The 20,122-nt window shown below is 34.0% G+C and overlaps 1 protein-coding gene across 1 annotated transcript in view; it reads left to right on the top strand.

Moving 5' to 3' along the window:
* The window catches only part of USP34 (ubiquitin specific peptidase 34), a 126,599-nt gene that overhangs the window by 83,898 nt on the left and 22,579 nt on the right, over positions 1-20,122 (top strand). Inside the window, exons 42-62 of the mRNA XM_026052909.1 lie at positions 792-975; positions 4,886-5,049; positions 5,571-5,636; positions 7,645-7,791; positions 7,880-7,936; positions 8,033-8,110; positions 8,855-8,949; positions 9,706-9,878; positions 10,468-10,627; positions 11,315-11,393; positions 11,831-11,884; positions 11,979-12,074; positions 14,306-14,370; positions 14,466-14,541; positions 14,646-14,693; positions 15,434-15,499; positions 16,773-16,853; positions 17,723-17,808; positions 18,868-19,036; positions 19,122-19,196; positions 19,760-19,911. Of these exons, the coding sequence (XP_025908694.1) occupies positions 792-975; positions 4,886-5,049; positions 5,571-5,636; positions 7,645-7,791; positions 7,880-7,936; positions 8,033-8,110; positions 8,855-8,949; positions 9,706-9,878; positions 10,468-10,627; positions 11,315-11,393; positions 11,831-11,884; positions 11,979-12,074; positions 14,306-14,370; positions 14,466-14,541; positions 14,646-14,693; positions 15,434-15,499; positions 16,773-16,853; positions 17,723-17,808; positions 18,868-19,036; positions 19,122-19,196; positions 19,760-19,911 (2,171 nt within the window). The remainder of the gene's footprint in view (positions 1-791; positions 976-4,885; positions 5,050-5,570; positions 5,637-7,644; positions 7,792-7,879; positions 7,937-8,032; positions 8,111-8,854; positions 8,950-9,705; positions 9,879-10,467; positions 10,628-11,314; positions 11,394-11,830; positions 11,885-11,978; positions 12,075-14,305; positions 14,371-14,465; positions 14,542-14,645; positions 14,694-15,433; positions 15,500-16,772; positions 16,854-17,722; positions 17,809-18,867; positions 19,037-19,121; positions 19,197-19,759; positions 19,912-20,122) is intronic.

The raw sequence follows: 20,122 nt of genomic DNA, 5'->3' as shown, positions 1-20,122 counted from the left end.
CTGTTTTAGTGAATAATTATCAATTCGTAAAATTACTAAAAGTTATATGCTGACTTTCACTGGGTGAAACTAGTCTTAAAATTATTTAAAAACTTCTGTGWATAGTTTGTCAAAATAAATTATCAATCATGAAATCCAGCCACTCTGTTAAAGACCACTGACTTCTCTTACTGATTTCAGTAGCACCAGCAATTTATGCTGTCTTTACATAACAACATTCTGGATTTTATTGTTTGTACAATTTACTTTTACCACATATAACAAAAAGACATGGTTATTATGTATATGCTTTTATATACAAAGGAAGAATAAAAGCATGCATCAGTGTGCAAGGTTGGTGTATTTCTTAGTGTTTTTTATGATAAAATAAGTACGACACATTCATGCCTGTTTCTACAAATAATGCCATTGTAGGGTTTTTGTTCATGTTTTGTATCTTCGTTTACCAAAAAGTAAGTCTTTGAATTTAAGTTGTATCCATGCATTTTCAAGTTGCAGATGTCTGGCAGACTGAATTTCTTTTTTTTTTTTCCCTGTAATTTTTGCCACATGCTGTAGTTAGCATAAGGAGGAGAGAAGTTTATATTCTTTTTCGGCAGACTTCTCTCTTACAGTCCCCGTAGTGTAGAGAAAATGGTTGAAATTCACTTGTATGCAAGTCATAGAAAGTTTTATAAATGGTAGAGGACCAGAAAGTCTGTAGATGTTTCTAGAAGATTGATAATAGATGGCTGTTGTCTTTTAAGAATTCGTTCTAACCGAGAAACTTGCTTATTGAATTGTTTTTGCAGGAGTTTCTAAGAGACATCTTCAATCTCCTGTTCTTGCTGCCAAGTCTAAAAGACAGACAACAGCCAAAATGCAAGTCACATTCTTCAAGGGCTGCTGCTTACGACTTACTGGTAGAAATGGTAAAGGGGTCTGTGGAAAACTACAGGCTGCTCCACAACTGGGTTATGGCACAACATATGCAGTGTAAGAACCTTTACTCTTGTGTAACTTTTAAGTATTGTTTGGAAAATTAATCCTTTTGTGTTTTCTATTCACATATATATAGTAAGTGTCTTCATTTAATGACCTGCTAAAAATAATGGTCTGTTAAGTGTGCATAAATAGAAACAGATAGAGAGAAAATTTAAACTGGATAGTCACGTTCTCCAAARTAAGTAATGAAAAAAGATGTTAGTGTTAACAGTGTTCTTAAAATTCCCCCTTGGTAACTCTGCTACCTATCCAGCATCACTTACAGTAGTGTCAAAGACCAGATGTRTCTTACACTCACCTAGAAAATGAATGTATTTATCTATTAAGTGTGATTGGATTTCCAAAACATCTCTTTTAAAATACTAGTTACTTAAAGCATGTCATTCTGTTAAATGACACCAGTGCATGAAGAGTATTTGTTAGAGCGGATTTGTTTTCATGTGCTTCACTGGCTTGTGCTAAATTTTCATTTCTCTTTTCCCTAACATAATCAAGCTTGATATGTTCTATAGTACCAAGCCACACAAAATGAACTCAGTTCTTATGTATCACTTATAACTGACCTAAAATTTTGGTAATTTAGTATTTTATCTTTGATTTTCAAATTCTAATTTTGCAGTTTTTAGCTTGTTGGATTTTCTTTCATGTGCCCAGTTTGCAATTCTGTAACCTGAGGATCTGTAATTTACTATGATCTATGGAATTAATTTAGTACCWTACAATTTAGGAAGAAAACTAGAATTCTGCTGTGATGTTTTGTGTTCTGTACAAGTTTTCTGGAAACCTAAAAACCTTCCCAAATGTCCTGTATTTAGGAAAAGTCCGTAGAATAGAATTTCTGTTTCAACTACTGAGCAACTTTGTATCTCGGCAGGTGCAGCCATCCATTTTCTACAGCTAGTATTTTTCACACTCCAAATCCCAGTTATTCATCATTGCCGAAGTTTTTTGTAACATTTTCTGTAAGAACGTGTTACAGAAAATGTAACAGTCTTGTTTGTGCCTTCCTACTTGAGTTCTCCAGAGCCATCTGGTCCGTGGTCCTACTCCATATTCACTATATCACAGCTCCATGAATGTAAATGTTATTACAACTGGCAGCAGGCAGTTGTCTCATTCTGAGGTGGTGCTGATGCTGCGCTTGTTTAAAGTCTTACCATTCCATTGATGTGATTCAGAGACTCCTAAAACTGGAATTTTTCACTTGCTTATCTTGCTGATTGCTCTTTTAAAATCACATAAAGGAAAACATTATTGATTTCCCTCTGTCTTTCTACTCTGGTTTTGTGGATCATTGCAGAAGTTTTCACTCCTACCAGTTGTATAGTTTCTGTCCTCTGATCTGACCAATTGCTATATATGCTGTTTACCATTTTTTACTCGTGCAGTATTGATTGAAGCCAGGATGTGTTTGTTGGTTCTTAATGGATTGTTTTAAGTGCCTGCAGCARAATAAGGTATGGTTTTCCTAATGAAAACATTCCCTTGAAGGCTCTCTAGTGTATTTTCTTCAAAGAAAAAAAAAAAAAGATTTAAGGGCTCTAATTAAAAAAGAGAGGTTATAAATACTTTTATCCTGGCAGTCGTTACAATGCTTAACTTTAACCACCATAACTTTYAGCCATGTACGATAGTGGCTGATGTTACGTATATCTCTGCATGATTGTGGCTTTTAAAATGGCTAGACTGCTTTTTTGCTTTTGTCTGACAGCTAAACATACACTCTTAAGAGAGCTGCTGAATTATTTGTTGGACATTTTACCCTTTAGGAGAATCCCTGGAGAAGTCCCCCGGGGATGGATACCAAAGCTATGACAGGTTTTGCATCAATCTTTTACATATCAGGAAAGATTTGCTAGAGTCAGCATCTTTGTACACTGGAGTAGTTCCTCTGTATTTTAGAAAGAATTGCAGCTGTGTTACTTAGTTGTTTCTTCATCTCAGAAAAATAATTTTCGGTTGTATTCTCCTGCATGAGATGCTAGGAAGAGAAACAGGTCGGTATCTAGAAGCTCTAATCACTTACAACCACTTATGCTTACCTGAGAATCTCCAGACACTTAGAAATTGTTTGTCTACTCTGGCTACGATCTCGAGTAGCAGATGAGGAGACCTTTCCCATTCTTGTCATTTCTTTGCAGCCTTATTAGAGCAAAGCTGATTTAAAAGAGTCTGCCAGACTCTTTTGTCTTTTGTCTAAAAGAGTCTGCCTAAACTTTCTAGTTTCTTCTTATATAAGAAATAGGTTGGTACATCTGGAAAGAAATATAGGAAAAAAAAAGGAATAGGTGGGTACATCTGGAAGGAAATATAGAAAAAAAATGCCAACAAAATCAAGTCTTTTTTTAGTTTAATCCTTTACACAACTCACTTGACTCCCGCTGTTTTTCTTATAGATTACAGATTTCTTTGGTATGTATGGCTTTGAAATACAGTAAGAAACATTCCTTCTCTTCCTGTAAAAACTCTTCCCAAGTTCATCTGCATATTTATATAGCCTTAAGTCAAGCACTGTATTCTATTGTACTTTTATTCTTTATTTCTGATAAGCACCTATCCCATCTTTCATACAGATCAGTGAGATCTTTTGCTAATTTGGTCGTCTTTGTAGTAGATGTCATTCTGAAATCAGCTTCTCTGTTAAAAGAAGGATCTCACTTCATGTGTGATACCCCTAACACCTAATCTGTGTGTTTTGTTTCAAGAAGACTCAACTCTCTAACTTGATTCTCGGGGTGCAGAAACTCCATTTGACTTTCTATCAGTATGACATGGGGCTCGTGACTGGGTGGTAGGGGTTTTGAAATGAGTAGTTTGTGTGCTGGAGGGATTGACCAGTATGTTTTAGGGAGCTTGTTAAGTGCTGTGTGTTAAGTGATCAGTTTAGGCTGTTGTGTGAGAGAGCATCCACTGTGGCTGGCTAAGTAGCTGATTTGCTTCCATTTTGATTAAAGCTTTTATGCTTAATTCTCTAACTTACTATTCATAATTCAGTGCACTAGATGGGAAAATCCAGAGAAAGCAGAGAGTAAGTGGACAAAAGATGTGGAAAGGCAGTAAGAACAGAGGAAATAAGAGCTGGTAATGAGAGGACAAAGGGGAACATCATTCCAGAGGCTGAATCTCATTTTCTGTGCTCTTTCCAGAGAAAAACAGACAATAATGAATGGTAGAAGTTTAGAATGAGCAAGGCTGAAGAGTTAACTTAGGAAACTCAAGTTCAACAGGAAGCCTGCCTTTTTAAAACATACCCCTATTTTTCACATCGCCTATTTGTTGGCACTGTTCAGAATTTTGCACTCTACTGTAGAAGGCAGCGTCACCATGAAGTTGCTGTAGAGCAGGAGATACAAATACTGGTTAATTTCCAAAAATACTTCTTAGAATCCAATATTATGAAAGATTTTCTTATTTCTAAAAATGCATAGCTACCAGTGTTTATAATTCATGAATGCCTTTGATATATGGTGAAAACATTGCATGGTTTTACCAAATTTTAGTTCAAAGGTAGAGGCTATAAGATCATTACATATAATAATGTCCCCCCAAGAACACTACAGAACACACAGAACAAATGGAAGAGGTGAGGCTTGCTATGAGTAACACAGGAGAACTGCCTTGCTGTAAAGGCCAAATCACTTGCAGCCCAAAGTGTAGTGCATTCTGCTGTGCTTTCTATTTCCCAGTGAGCAGAGGTGAGGATAAGATATATGGAGCTGTGTCTGTGTTCATTACCTCTCTTCCTACGTGGTTCTAGGTCTTGCTCAGATCTGTACATTTAGAACGCGAAACAGGATGTATTTTATTAATGTAAGCATAAAGTTTTTTTATTTCATTTATGTGATCATGGTAAATTAAACTTTGAATTGATTTTCTTTTTGGTGATTCATGCTTTTTCTAGCTTCCCATGCACCTTACAAGTGGGATTATTGGCCACACGATGATGTTCGAGCTGAATGTAGGTTTGTTGGCCTAACTAATCTTGGAGCAACTTGTTACTTGGCATCCACTATTCAGCAACTGTATATGATTCCTGAGGCCAGGCAAGCAATCTTTACTGCAAAGGTATGGTTTGGTGTCCTACATTCCTTGTGTGGACTTTGGTAGAAATTTGAATTTAGAATCAGTGTAAAGGCTGATTAAGCCTTTACTTAGGTTTACTTTTAAGATTTACTTCTTGCTATTGTGTATTTCTTCAGGACTGTTAGTTTAATGTTAAACATTAAATAAATAAAAGTTTAAAAATAGAAATAAAAAAGGAAGCTGCTGAGCTTCACATGAACATCATTCTAATATTTACCAAAAGCTGGAATAGAAAAGATGGAATAAATTTTTAGAAAACATTGTTGCTTTGTGACCTAAGTTTGGCAGAGTTTTTTTGGCTAATGTCTCAAAATATGACCAGCAGTCATATATTATGTGTGTAAAATAGTGTACTGTGTGTACACACTGTGCTCTCAATTATTTTTCTTTATTGTCTATAATAAAGTTATGTAATATAAAAGATTGTTTCATCTCTTTAAAATGCTGTTTTTGGTAAGTAATAAGCAAAAAGATATAAAGACTTCTTTTATTAATTTCTTTAGTATTCGGAAGATATGAAACACAAGACCACTCTGCTGGAGCTCCAGAAAATGTTTACCTATTTAATGGTAGGTGTGAAAGAGGATATTTTATAAAATATTCTCTTTTCCTTAAAGTAAGAAAGGAAATTGTAGCTACCATTTTATGTTGAATTCTTGGCAGCTTAGGTATGTGTGACTAAGTTGTAAAGGAGGGTCTTGACTGATACTGTTTTTACCCACTTTGATGCTGCAGATCAGCAAATGAATTAAGGAAATAGTAACAATATGGAAATAGCAAAGGAATAGTAACAGTAATAGTAAGGAAATAGTGGCAACATTTGTAATACTGACCWGGTTTTCATGAAGAAGCAATGTAAAATTGCTAATCTAACATAGAGTTTAATATTGGATCTCAGCTATAATTGCTAGGCCCAAGCTCCCAGACTTCACTGATGATCTACTGTGTTCTTAAAAAAAGAGTTGAGGTGAGTGGATGTGGACTTCAAGCTGAGGTTCCATAGTCTGAGTCTGTTTAAGCCCTTCTCCTCAGCAGACTAATGGATGCTCAGCTGAGGGTGAGTGTAACGTGTTTGGCGCAGACAAGGGCCTGCTCTTTAGTTACTCTTGTGCTGTAGCTGCGCGTGGGGCCTGGGCCTGCAGGCACGTGCTATCTGCTTGAACCAGTAATTCCAGTGCTCCAGGAGCTTCCCAGCCTGGCGCCTCCTTAGTGGAGGTGGTAGAGTGGCTTGAGACAGTGAAACAACATGGAAGAAGACAATTCTCTCATACCATTACACCTAAGTGTTTGAATGATTGCTACARGAACCCCTGTCAGGAGGGAACTTTGGGCAGTTTGAGAATTCCCCTAGTTCATTAACTGAGGTTTGTAAATTGTCAGTAGAAACTGTTCACTCGTCCTCATTCATCATGTTCTTACAGCTTGAACTTGATTCTTGGTTTAATCATGGAATGATTTGGGGACGTTGTCTTCTCTTTTGTGAAGTTGCCCTACTTTCCTTTCCCTCTGTGTAAAATAAAATAGATTATTTTTGCTCTTGGCATTTTCTTTGCTCCAGTGTTGGAAGGAGTAATCCGCTAAAATAAGCATTAAAAATAACAGATAATTTTGTAATCTGAACAGCCTCAGTAATAAACAGGAAACAGTACATAGGTGTTTACTCTTGTTAAAATAATGAAACAGTGCATCAAATAATGGAAGTATCTTTAATAGGATACAAAAAAAAAGGACTAAGGATAGCTGAGTAAATTTTGTTCTATGCAGTAGCTTTTGAGATCTTATAGCATATAATAGCTTTGAAGACAAAAAAAAAAAAAGTGTAGGCATCTATCTAGTGCCTGCCATGAATGACAGAAAAAGTATATTTGTAGGCATAGCTGTGTGTGGGTAAAATAAAAATTTAAGAGCATAAAATCATATAAATATTTCCAGATATTAAAACCTTGAAGAAAAACTTCGTTGCAAAATATGTAATCTTTGCTGGAATTACTCTCTTGACCCACATCCTTGAAAGAAAAAAAGTATGTGTATAGAGTATCCTCTTACCGTAACACCTTAAGGACACTTTCATCATTTATGATGATTTGCAATGTGTGCAGTATTGAAATGGGATGGTGTATTTTTCAGAATTACTCTTTGAATACATGCAGTGGAGAACTAGATAGTGTAGTTTTATTTCACCAAGAAGTCTGAATGAGAATTAAGCAGTTCTCAAGATCAAAGTCAGTAATATCCAAAAATGCTTAAAGATAGAATGATGATATCATGCTACATTTTGCGACAGAACTGATATGCAAAAAGTGGATGTGTTACATCTTTGGCAAAATAGTTTTAATTCAATAATGATTCTCTTATGATCAGTTAGGTAAAAAAATTAGCAAAACTTGTCACCTAATAGGCATATTATATTATTATATACTGTATATAATTGCATATAGCATATGGTGTATATAAAATAGCAGCATTTTAAAATAMAATTTTATACACATATGTTTGGTATATCTATGTAACTAAAAAGATTGAAAAGATTGTTATTTTGATTGGACTTTCTTTCTTTTTTTTTTTTTTTGCCACAAGGAAAGTGAGTGTAAGGCATACAATCCAAGGCCTTTTTGTAAAACCTATACCATGGATAAGCAGCCACTCAACACTGGAGAGCAGAAGGATATGACTGAATTCTTTACTGACCTAATAACAAAAATAGAAGAAATGTCTCCAGAACTGGTGAGTTATTCAAGGGGAGCAGAAGGAAGCCTGAAATGTGATGGACTTGTACCGATTTTCCTGACAGAATTTGTTAATTCATTCACAGAAAAATACAGTGAAAAGTCTATTTGGAGGTGTTATTACAAACAACGTTGTTTCTTTGGTAGGTATTGTTTTTTTTTTCTATTCATATCTTTTCAATATAATTTTTAATTTATAACCTAGTTATTGATTTTTCTTTCTCATTGCTGTGACTTAGGACTGTGAGCATGTTAGTCAGACTGCTGAAGAGTTCTATACAGTAAGATGCCAGGTGGCAGATATGAAGAATATTTATGTAAGTAATACAAGACCATGATGTATACCATAGATCACAATTGTTAATAAATGCAGTTGAGTGCAAGTGTATTGAATGTGTTGATACTTTTTGTATGCGTACTCTAGTTTTGGTGTATTTTGGGTTACTATTCCTGGTTGATGTTACAAGGTAACCTGGTTAAGTTGTTTATCTTTTCAGTATAGTGTGATACCATCTCCTGTCATTTGACATTGGTTTACACTATTCCACTGAAAATTATATTGTGATCGGTACTTACTGTGTACTCATTTCTTGGTTTTGGAGAAGCCCTTGGTCACATTTTAAATGAGAAATCTCTAAATATTAAATGATTTTATATGTACATATGAACTATTGCTTCTTAAGTTAATTTAGAATATACATCATTTTAGATTTTTTTTTTTGTATAATTCTTAATGTATACACTTTGAATTTGGCTTTAGAGCACTTTCTATGTTTGGAATAGTTTAGAATACAGAGTATTGTTTTTCTGAAGTGATTCCTTAATTTTGAATCTTGGTTCTAAGAAACAGTCCTTCTSTTATAAACTGAAGATGTAAAACTAATCTTCCAATACAGGCTTATGTTCCTGGTACAAACTTTTGGTGACTTTGACCAGTTTTCTTTCACAATTCATGAATTGTTGATTAAACTTGCTATAAATTGAGAGAGACTCCTGTAAAATAGTAAAGTAGAACAAGTAAATGCAAGATATAAATACCACTTTTTTTTTTTTTTTTATAGGAATCTCTTGATGAAGTAACCATTAAAGATACCTTGGAAGGTGACAACATGTACACATGTTCTCATTGTGGGAAAAAAGTGCGGGCTGAAAAAAGGTATGATTACGAAGAAGTTAGCATTCCTAACACTTCTTATTAGTAAATTGCCAAGGGTTGTAATTAGTAAATTACTGGATTAGAGCAGTCGCTGAGTTGAAACAGGCTTATGCCCTCAGACAGAGGCCTTTGAGGATGAAATCCTTGGGCAAATGAGCATATAAAAAAATAGAATTCCCCAAGGAATAACTTGGGATATTTTAGAAAAAGATAACCTATTCACAAACTGTTTAAGACCTGTTTTAAATACATTAGAAGAAATTTGTACAAAGTAGTACTTTTTGAATTTTATTTTTCTTGTTTTTGGAAAATAAAATTCTGTGAGCATTTGTGTTCAGCATTTGTGTTACTTACTGTGTAAAACAGTTGCTTAGGCTTTGTATCTGACCCCCAATTTCTTCTTCCAAATTTGATAACAAAAATATTTCATACTTGAAATTATCTAATAAAATATAGAAAAACAAGCTACCAATTTTGTATTATCTTTTTAATACATTTGATAAAATATTRTTTTAAGATGAAAAACATCTTGTTTCTCGTAGGTATTATAAATGATGTGACTATAAGAGTACACCATTTGAAAATCATTAAAGTGCAGTTTATGAGATTTAACACGAGACTGCTGAATTTTTAGGTTGACTTCTTACTGATTTCTAATTCTATGCTTGAATTCTATGTTTCTTCTTGAAAAATCTTTGTGAAAATATTATTTAACCAGCAAGCTTTCTTTAATGTTTATTATTTTGAATCCTTTAGGGCATGCTTTAAGAAACTACCTCGTATCTTAAGCTTCAACACAATGAGATATACATTTAATATGGTAACCATGATGAAGGAGAAAGTCAATACACATTTTTCATTCCCTTTGCGTTTGGATATGACACCTTACACAGAAGATTTCCTCATGGGAAAAAATGACAGAAAAGAAGGTATGCCTCATAAAATGATTTCAATATTCTTTGTTTCCTTCATGTTCTGCCATCTGTRTATGTTACCTGTAAGCAATTAGTGATTTTTTTAATAAGAAAATAAAAKTTAAGTTTTAATCAGCCTGCAATGTCAAAGAAGTTATGTATATTATTTAATAAGAGAAAATTGATTATTTTCAAATTATGCTCCGAACTGTTTATGAAACATAAGAGAAATTGCAAGTAATTACATAGTGTTATTTATAGGCCGCCTTTGATTTTGTAAAGTAATACTTGAAGTTTAGAAAATGGCTGACCACCTGCCGTAATAAATAAGATTTGCCCTTTTGGAATAACTTAGTTATTAGTTGTAACCTCTCCAGTAATGATGTCTTAAAAAATACTGCAGATGTTTCACAAGAGCAGAGATCTACATATTATGCTGCTTCTGTGTGGTGTAGATGTTCTAACTGCCTTCATTGTGCCATGTTGAAATATTGAAATGAAAAATAAAAATTTTAAGTGTAATTACAGGAAATGAGGACATGCCATTGTTGAAGTTCAGATGTTTATAAAATAACTGGCTAAATACTGTATTAAATTATTTAAGGTTTTAAGGAAGATGGCGAATATTCAAAAGAAACAGAAACTGAGAGTTACGAGTATGATTTGATAGGCGTGACAGTTCATACAGGAACAGCAGATGGTGGACATTACTACAGTTTTATTAGAGATATAGTCAATCCCCATGCTTACAAAAACAACAAATGGTGAGTTATACAAAGCAATTCTATGATTTCTTATGTTGAAGGAAATAAAAATTGCTTACTTTGTCACACCTAGTCATATAAGAGATAAGTGGTGTAGGTCCCTTTCAAAAGCCCGAGATGTTGGAGTTTGATAGGTGTTAAGTATATTAACTTCTTGCTGTACATCATTGTCTGCTTCAGCTGTGCTGTTCTAGAGAGCACTCTGGACCCAGGGGCAGCAGGGGAGTACCAGGCTAATGTTATGTGACAGCCATTGCTTGTTTTCTGACAAAAATATCAATGCCTATGTCATAAATTTTTCAGTGTATATGAACTGTAACATTGGTGCTGTCCTTCATCACAAAAGCTGATTGATACCTTTGAAGAGTCTGCAGCTACATTTATGATTTTGAARTTCGATTTTTTCATTTTGTCAGGTTTCAGTGAACCAGATTTTCTTCTCTATACACTCTATAGACTTCTCTATAAACTGAATTCTATGTGGAGGAAATGTTGTTACAATATTTAGGTTATTAAAATATGTTCCTACTGTACTGTTAAATTTGGAATATATATTTTTGCCTTTCATTTTTAAGTTTATCTAGCCAATGATTTTTTCTTCTTGGTCAGTACTCCCCAGATGCGTTTTACAGTTACATGCTGGAACATTTGACAATATTTATATTTCAAAAGCTTACTCTCTTACAGGTATCTTTTCAACGATGCTGAAGTAAAACCATTTGATTCTGCCCAGCTTGCCTCTGAATGTTTTGGTGGAGAAATGACTGTAAGTTAAGGCTTTATTTTTCTTGTGTTTAACTGTTGTAACTCTGCTCTAAAAACCTTTTCATGAAGGGTYTCTTAATGTTTGCTTTGGTCCACCACCTGTTGTGAAATGGCAGTGAAATAGGAGAGTTAGCTGAGTTGTACTATATTTTAGAAATTTTTGGTGTGTAGGTGATGAGGTATCTATATGAACTATGTGAAAAGGCAGCAAGTTGAATGAGAAGTGAGGTCTAAATACTGTGTTGCAACTTTGAAAAATTGAAACTGCCACTGTAGGAGGTCAGAAGACTATTTTTAGCGCTTTGAGTGTGAAGTAAATTGTCAGTATCTTCTCTGTAAATGCCACAAAGTTTTCCATGTGCACATTTACCTTAAATTATCATTAACCAGACTATTAAAAAAAAGATTGTCATTAATGCTTTATTTTCTTTCTGACAGACAAAAACATACGATTCTGTGACTGATAAATTTATGGACTTCTCCTTTGAAAAGGTATTTTTCTCCAAACACTTGTTATATGGACTTATTTCTGCTTTCATGATTTATCCCTCCAAGCAAAAATTATACAGTTTTTTTTTTCTTAAAGACACACAGTGCTTACATGCTGTTTTATAAGCGGATGGAACCAGAGGAGGAAAATGGCAAAGACTACAAATTTGATGTTTCATCAGAATTGCTGGAGGTACAAGTTGATTTGTTTTAACACCAATATAAAAATACTATAAGAAATCCTAAGCAAGTCAGTGGAATCTGAATAAAAATAGCAAAACAGATACAATTTTAAACAGTAAATGACAATCCTTTCATTTAACTACTATTTTAGGAGAGTGTTGTTTAATAGAGTCTTTGTTTTGCTTAAATAATCATTATTTATTATTTAGYATCTATTACTTTTAATTGCTTGAAACAAAGTTCATTGAAAAATATAGCTGAATCTTACAATAGCTTCCAGAAAACACAAGCACACTTTTTTAAGATTGTTGCTAAAAATTAGGGGGAAAGAGCAAGATCAGAGATACAAATTGCCTTATCCAACACTGAGCTTGGCAGAGAGACTAGTTAAGAGGTGAGATATGTAACTCTGGAAAAAGGCATCCTTTAGATTATGCCATTGTTGTGAGGGGGTGCAGCTGTATCTCCGGAAGCAGCAACAAGAGCAGGATTCAGAAAATAAAGGTAATTGCTTCAAGGCAGTAGCTGATATGTTGGAAATAACCCCAGCCTGGGGAGAGATAATGCTCTTCAATGAGCAGAACATGGATATGTGTATTAAAAAAAGGAAAAAAGAGAAACAACCTTCCTGTACTGCATGTAGGTTAATTACAAGAAATTTAAATATTCAAAAAATTTTTACTTCATTTTGGTTTGAGGTTCTTAATTATAGAACTGTTTGCGATCTTCAGTATTCGAGTAACTCAAATAATACTGTAGTGGAGAGTGGATAAAAGTATCCTCATGGAGGTAGAGAAACAAGGTTGTAATTCTGTGGCAGTCCTTACTTTAAGCTGTTACTTCCTCAGTTTTTAGGTACAGGTGAAACTTAGCCAACCTATCTGAAAAATACTATGTAGCTCTTATCATGCTCGTTGGTGTCTTTTCAATAGGAAATAAATTTAGATCATTTCAATTGCTTATAAATTTGAGACATGTTTTCTTGTTTTATCCAGTAATTTTTATTTCAAATATTAGAATAATTCTGCTTCATACTAGGGGAGGGAAAAAGAAAAAAAAGTGTTTTCTCAGGAGTGCTTTTTTAACTGGCTGTGATATTACGGGAGATATTCTGATTAACCAACACCMTTTTCACAGCTTCGGTTACTCAGAAGCTTTAAGGGGGAAATAACAACCCTGTAGTTACAACTGCTGCCTTGCACTTTTCCTAGTAGATTATGAAATTCTGAAGGAAAGCAAGATAGAAACACAACAACTCTTGCTTGTGATAAGGAGCAAGGGACAGAGGAGCATCCGTTACAACTACTGCCGTGCACTTTTCCTAGTAGATTATGAAATTCTGAGGAAAAGCAAGATAGAAGCACCACAACTCTCACTTGTGATAAGGAGTGAAGGACAGAGGAGCTTCCCKTCCTGCACATAGTCCTGGGGAGAGCAGCCCAGCTGTTGGTGAAAGGGGCAGGCGAAACAATAACTGGCAGTGGCTGCTTCTCTTTGCTCTGTTTAGTGTTGAGGGCTGCTCCAACTTACAGCACCTGCCTGTTTACGTAAAGGTGCTGCTTAGGCTGTGCGTGGTCTGAGGAGCTGCAAAGGAGAAGTCTGCAGTTTTGGAGAGAAAAAGTTTGGAAACTTTAAAGTCATTTGCATGTAAAAAATATTACAGAAAAATTTGGTCATAAACATTACTTCAGAAAGAGAATTAGAGGGACCTGACATGAAATTCTGTCCTGGATGATGATGGAAAATCAAATCTTCAAGAATTCATCAAAAGCTCACCCAACCCATGAAGCTGTGGGTCACCTTTCACCTTTAGCTATGTCAAGTCAGGCTGTATGAAAGTCTAATTGCTCTGAGTTGGAGATCAGGGTTACTTATAGGATTTTTAAGGTACTACACTTTTGCTAGCGTTGCAGTGTGATCTTGACACACATCTTGACCACACTTTGACCATAAATCTTTTCTGAAAGATAATCCCTAAAAATAGGAGTAGTTCAGATGTAAAAATGTAATTGCAGACGAACTGAAGGATAATGAGGTCTAAAGTTGTTTGGCAGGCAAAGTTAGCATCTGCTGTAGTAAGAGTAAACTAGGTTTGAACCAGTCCTTTCAAATAAAGGGATTAAGCTTTCCTAAGATAAAATATTTTCTTTGCCACGGCAAATGTTTAAATATTCTTAAAATCATACTTATGTAGTGAAATAAACCGCTTTCTTGTATCTGATGTTAGCATTTTTTCTTCAGTGGATATGGCATGATAACATGCAGTTTCTTCAAGACAAGAACATTTTTGAGCATACATATTTTGGGTAAGTTTTGTTTTAAAATGTGATGTTAAGATATGTTTTCTTTATGCAGATTTTCATTATTTATTTTAATAAACAAATGAAATTGCTGTCTCTAGGTTTATGTGGCAGTTATGTAGTAGCATCCCAAGCACACTACCGGATCCAAAAGCTGTATCTCTGATGACAGCAAAGGTAAAAACTTCAGAAGTGTATAATGCTTATTTTTAATTGAAGTTGTTTGTATTTTAACTCAGGCATTTTATAATTAATGGTGTTTTTTTTTTTTTTTTCTCCAGTTAAGCACTTCCTTTGTACTGGAGACATTTATCCATTCAAAAGAAAAGGTATTCTACTTGTAAATTCTCATAAAATAGCTGCATGAATATAATAAAACTAATTATCTGTACTTAGTCATTAAAGTATGGTTTTGAGATGTAGTAAGTACACTGGTGATACAAAATTTAAAGGCATTTTAATAAATTTATAGTAAACACCATACTTGGGGGAAAAAAAGAGTTTCAGTATAGTTTACTTAGTCTCGCAAAACATCAGAAACAAAAAATCTTCTGTTCTTGTGTTTGAAACTTCTTGGATGATTCAGAGATGAGAACTGTAATTTAAACAAGCACTTGTTATTGTTTGACTTAGAAGAGATTGTTYACCACTGAACATCAATTGTGCTCATTAAGTTTTAAGTTCCAATATTAGCATAAGCAAAGAGAAAGTTTCATTTTATCTGTACTGTCTTTATTTTCAGTCRTTTTTTACTTCTTTCTTATCTGATATAACACTACTAATTCTAGATCCATCCACGGTTATTAAGAATATGATTGCAGTTACAGTGGGCAGAATTGCATGGGTAACAACTATACCTTATGTATAACTTGCATTGATTTTAAAGCACGTACTGCTGTTCTTGTGTAGATGCAATTCATTGCTTGTTTGTAAAACATAGTGGTCATTTAGTGTTTTTTAACTGTTTCTTTTTAACATGTAATAATTTTAACTGACTGTTTAGAAATGCTTAAAGATAAGTTTTAATTTATTCTTTTAAGTCATAGCCTTTTCTCTATTTCTTCTACAGCCTACCATGCTTCAGTGGATTGAACTGTTAACAAAACAATTTAATAACAGTCAGGCAGCTTGTGAGGTAAGTGACATAGTAATTCCAAACAGCACAAACCAACTTCCTATGTATTGATTTACTTTTCTGTAGATTCATATCCCTGGAATATTTTAGGATGTRAGCTTCTGCATTTAGGAGATTTGTACATTGTGACATGCAATTCATCCTCTCTGACCATTGCTGATGCTGGGGAATAAGCTGAACTTTATTTTCTGAAACCTGTGGTGAGACCAGAGGCCAAAATAATTKTGTGACTAGAATAAAAGGCAAGTGGTCATATCCTGAGATCATGCAAAAGAAATAGACAAATGCATGCTGAAGGAATAGAGTGGAAGAGAACAGAGTGAGATAAAGGACCATGGTGCAATGAAGGGACTTAGAAGTGCCAGAGTTAGTCGAAAGCAAACTCATACGGAGTGTTGCTAGTGAAGCTGAGAATCTTGAACTCCAAGTGCATGAAAACAGAAAAACAGAGTAATAGAAGCCTCAAGGTTGAAAAGGAGTCAGGGAAAAAGAGAGAATGAGAAAACATGGGCAAAGAATTCACTGTAGTGTTGGTAAAAGTGCAGGGTTTAGATACAGAAGAAAAACTGTGACCGGCTTCCTGTGGTAATTTGAATGTACAAAACCCTTATTACATACTGTATCCAGCAATAGACATTATTCAGTAYAAATCAGTTTGATTCATTGTTCACTTATAAATTCTAGATTGTTAAAAATTTGTGATGTTAAGTCATTGGATGATAGTGTGGGGAAATCTTGAGGTGCTTAAAACAAGTATAAACATTTAAAGTGGCAAARAACACTAAGGTATAATTAAAAGGAATGGCAACTTGGACTATTTATTTTCAGCTGTCTTATGAATAAAACAAAATTCTGGAAATGAAAAGACTCATCTGATTTTCTTGCAAGGTCTTACTTTGTTATCTCTGTCTGTCTGTATCTGTTATCATTACACATTTTCTGTGTTGGGCAATAGTAAGACTTTTCTGCATTTAAAATGAGAAGGGATCTGATACATTCTTCTTTAGGCAGAAAGAATGAAATGCAGAGTGATAGTGATAAATAAGAAGATAGTGAATGTAAATTTATATTAATGTTTATTGCTATTGACCTTTATTCCTTCCTTCTCACATATCAAGGACATTTAGATTACTGTTGAATTAATATTTGCTTTCTCTTAATAACTGCAGTATCTCTTTAAACTTTAACACCATGGAAAATGAAAGTTAGACTAGAATGTATCTTAATGGTTGTTGATTTGGAACAAAGCTTACACAGAATATACCTTCTGCAGTGGTTTTTGGATCGTATGGCAGATGATGATTGGTGGCCAATGCAGATCCTAATAAAGTGTCCCAATCAGATTGTGAGACAGGTAAGTAAAAGAAAATTATTATAGAGATCATTCTAGATCAGTACTCTGATGGATTCCACCCGTGAAGAGAAAAAGCTAATTATTATGATACATAATAGTACTGGACGTTTTTATTGATGCCTTTAAAGTGTTTTCCATTGTTGCTTATGTTTGAGAGAATATATTTGGCTATGGGATCTTTAGTATTTAAATCTATATTAAGTGATGCTGTGATTGTAAAATTAGGATCACCAAATGTTGCAATAGATATAATTTAAGGTTTCTGCAGTTCCCATCATTTTGAAGATCATATATCTTTATTTTTTTTCCTGAATTGTCTTAACAATATTGTGTCAGGAAAAAGTGTAATATTTGAAAAATAAAATAGAATAAATTACGTGGATTTGGTGTTCCTAATGAAAACTTCTATTATAAGTTTCCCTTCTGCCTTTGATTTTTGAGGTAGATTTAATTTTATGGCATTGACTTACTATGTAACAAAGATACATTAATACATTTTTTTCTGGAAGTGTTACAAAAGTGAAAAAAAAAGCTATATTGGTAGTATTTGGATGTTCACTGTGATCAGTGAGATATGAATATTATTAATAGTTTCACTTATTTGTATACTTTCTTTGCAAGTTGTTTAGGTAAAAACGTACCAACAATTACTTCCTCTCACATGAAACTCTATTTAGGTTAAGTCAATTTAACCTAATTTAAATTGATAATTGATTTAAATTAATAAACCCTCTGTTTATTATAGAAATATTTCCATGGAAAGACATATGTAGTTTATGTATGCTCATTAGAGGATTATGTTACACGGGGAAATCTCTATGCTGATTTTTAGATAAAACTCTAATCCGTAATGACTTGTGCGTTTGCAGATGTTCCAACGTTTGTGTATTCACGTGATACAGAGACTGAGRCCGGTGCATGCACATCTTTATCTCCAGCCAGGAATGGAAGACTGGTAAAATCAAAAATCCTAGCACCTGAAAATGTCTTTGTATTTCATGAGTTTCATCAGCTACCTTTGTCTATTGAATTATTCAAGATGGTCTTGTTAAAACAAAACCATTCTATTTCTACAGTTACTTATTATTCTGTACTAAATACTGTCATTCCTTCAAAAGTATGGTTGTGATTCCAGAAATCCATGTGTATGGATACATTAATTGAACTATTTGTTCCCTTAGCCTCAAACTTTGCCTTAGTTTGTTCCCTTAGAAAGGTTCCTCAGCCTGACCTATATTTTCAGTGTCATTAACCAGCTGCAGGGTTAAATGTAGCTACGTATACAGGTGATTTTAAGTTAGATTCAGAGACACACAGGCATCATTTTTAAAAGTTTTAATACAGTACAGGAGGTTGGAGATTTGAGTYCAGTCCTGTGCCATGTAACTGAATCACAAAAATAGAAAAAAAATGGATTTTTATTGCTAACTGTCAAGCAAACAGTCACTTTGTCTCCAGTRGTAAAATATTTGTTGCTGTTATGTTGATATATTTGTTGGGTTTTTTTTTAAAGAAGAAAAATAATGKTTTTTTTCCCTCATATTATGGGTTACACTTGTGATTCTTTTCCCAAGCAAAAATGGCAAAGTTTGCGATAACTGTAATGCCATAAAAAATTGAGGATCAGAAGATGGAGTTTTCATAACAAAAAACTTAGAAGCCTTATTTTAAAATACTGTTCCACTTACTGTGTTCAGTGTTTATATCCAGCTTTCAGTGGATGAATAAAAACATACTTGCTTCTTGTCGTGTCAGGCTGCTTTCTCTGTGATTTGGAGGCTGCTGTTCCTTAGTACCATGGCTTCCTACTGAAATTTGGGGATTTGGTATGCAGATGAAAGAGATAACCTAAGCAGGAGAWCCCATAGTCCAGTTAATTTGAGTCCTTTTTCTTACTGCAATTTTGATTTGAAATATTAATTTTAAAAAACGTTCAAAATTTTGAGTGGTGGATGCTGTGTAATTTGATGTTCTGTCTGTTGTGTGAAGTATCTGACCCGGGTTATGTTTTCAGTTCGGATGACATGGATGGTCCTGTGGAAGACATTGGCAGTCGCTCTTGCGTCACTCGCTTTGTGAAGACTCTCTTGTCAATCATGGAGCATGGGGTTAAGCCTCACAGTAAACATCTAACAGAATACTTTGCCTTTCTTTACGAATTTGCCAAAATGGGAGAAGAGGAAGTGAGTATAGCCTTGAAATTTTACAAATTSTGTATGTATATATGTGTATGTATTTTCCAAATAATTCAATATCTACATATTTCAGAGCCAGTTCTTGCTTTCACTGCAAGCCATATCAACAATGGTCCATTTCTATATGGGAACTAAAGGACCTGAAAATGTAAGTTTGAGCATCTTTCACAGTGAGAACAAGTCTTTCCTGTTTTACTTGTAATCATTGACACTTTGTCTCTAGACTGTTTTTCAGCTGTTAAATTGCTTCACTCTAATGTAATTTTTATTTTAATGTTTAAATGAATGTGATATTTCTAAAAGTGCTACACTATAAGCCACAAATTTATAGTTGATAGAACTTCGGTATTAGATAGAAGCCATTAAGTTGCTCTTACGACACTACTAATGATACCAACTGGATTGTTCATTCTTTTGGACAACTTAGATTTTTAGATTTACTTGCATTTTCTTTATTAAATGGATCACCAGGTCAGGCTATATAGTGGCTTCAGTCCATTTTTTGCATTTGGAAATACAATTTAGCTTGTGTAAAATGAATGTTTGAATGTGAAAATGAAATATTTATTTACCTGATTTGCATCAGATGAGTTTATTAAGGACACAGCTGACATAATAAAAMAGGATTGCAGAATATACACAAGATCTACAGGAGTCTTTGAAATAAAAATCCAGAATGTCCATTTAGAAGTTACCCTTTTTCCCCTTCAGCCACAAGTTGAAGTACTTTCTGAGGAAGAAGGGGAGGAAGAGGAGGAAGAGGAAGATATACTTTCTTTAGCAGAAGAAAAATACAGGCCTGCTGCACTTGAAAAGATGATTGCCTTGATTGCTCTTCTAGTTGAACAGTCTCGCTCAGAAAGGCAAGAGCTTTTCAAAAATTAACAAACCAAAAGTAAATTCTAATCTTAGGCATGTTTCTGGATTTTGCTTTTTGTTAAATGAACTTGTACATGTATAAGCTRTTACTGATGATGTTGAAGTAAATATTTTTGATATGAATATGACCAAATAGGACCAAATAAGAGATCTGAGCAAAATACTTGAACACATTCTGTTACACTTTTTTTTTAT

The sequence above is a fragment of the Nothoprocta perdicaria genome, unplaced genomic scaffold (genome assembly GCF_003342845.1).
Source record: "Nothoprocta perdicaria isolate Ctin4 unplaced genomic scaffold, notPer1 scaffold_93, whole genome shotgun sequence".
Classification (NCBI taxonomy): Eukaryota; Metazoa; Chordata; class Aves; order Tinamiformes; family Tinamidae; genus Nothoprocta; species Nothoprocta perdicaria.
Note: the sequence above shows the minus strand (reverse complement) of the source record. Positions and strands in the feature narration are given on the sequence as shown.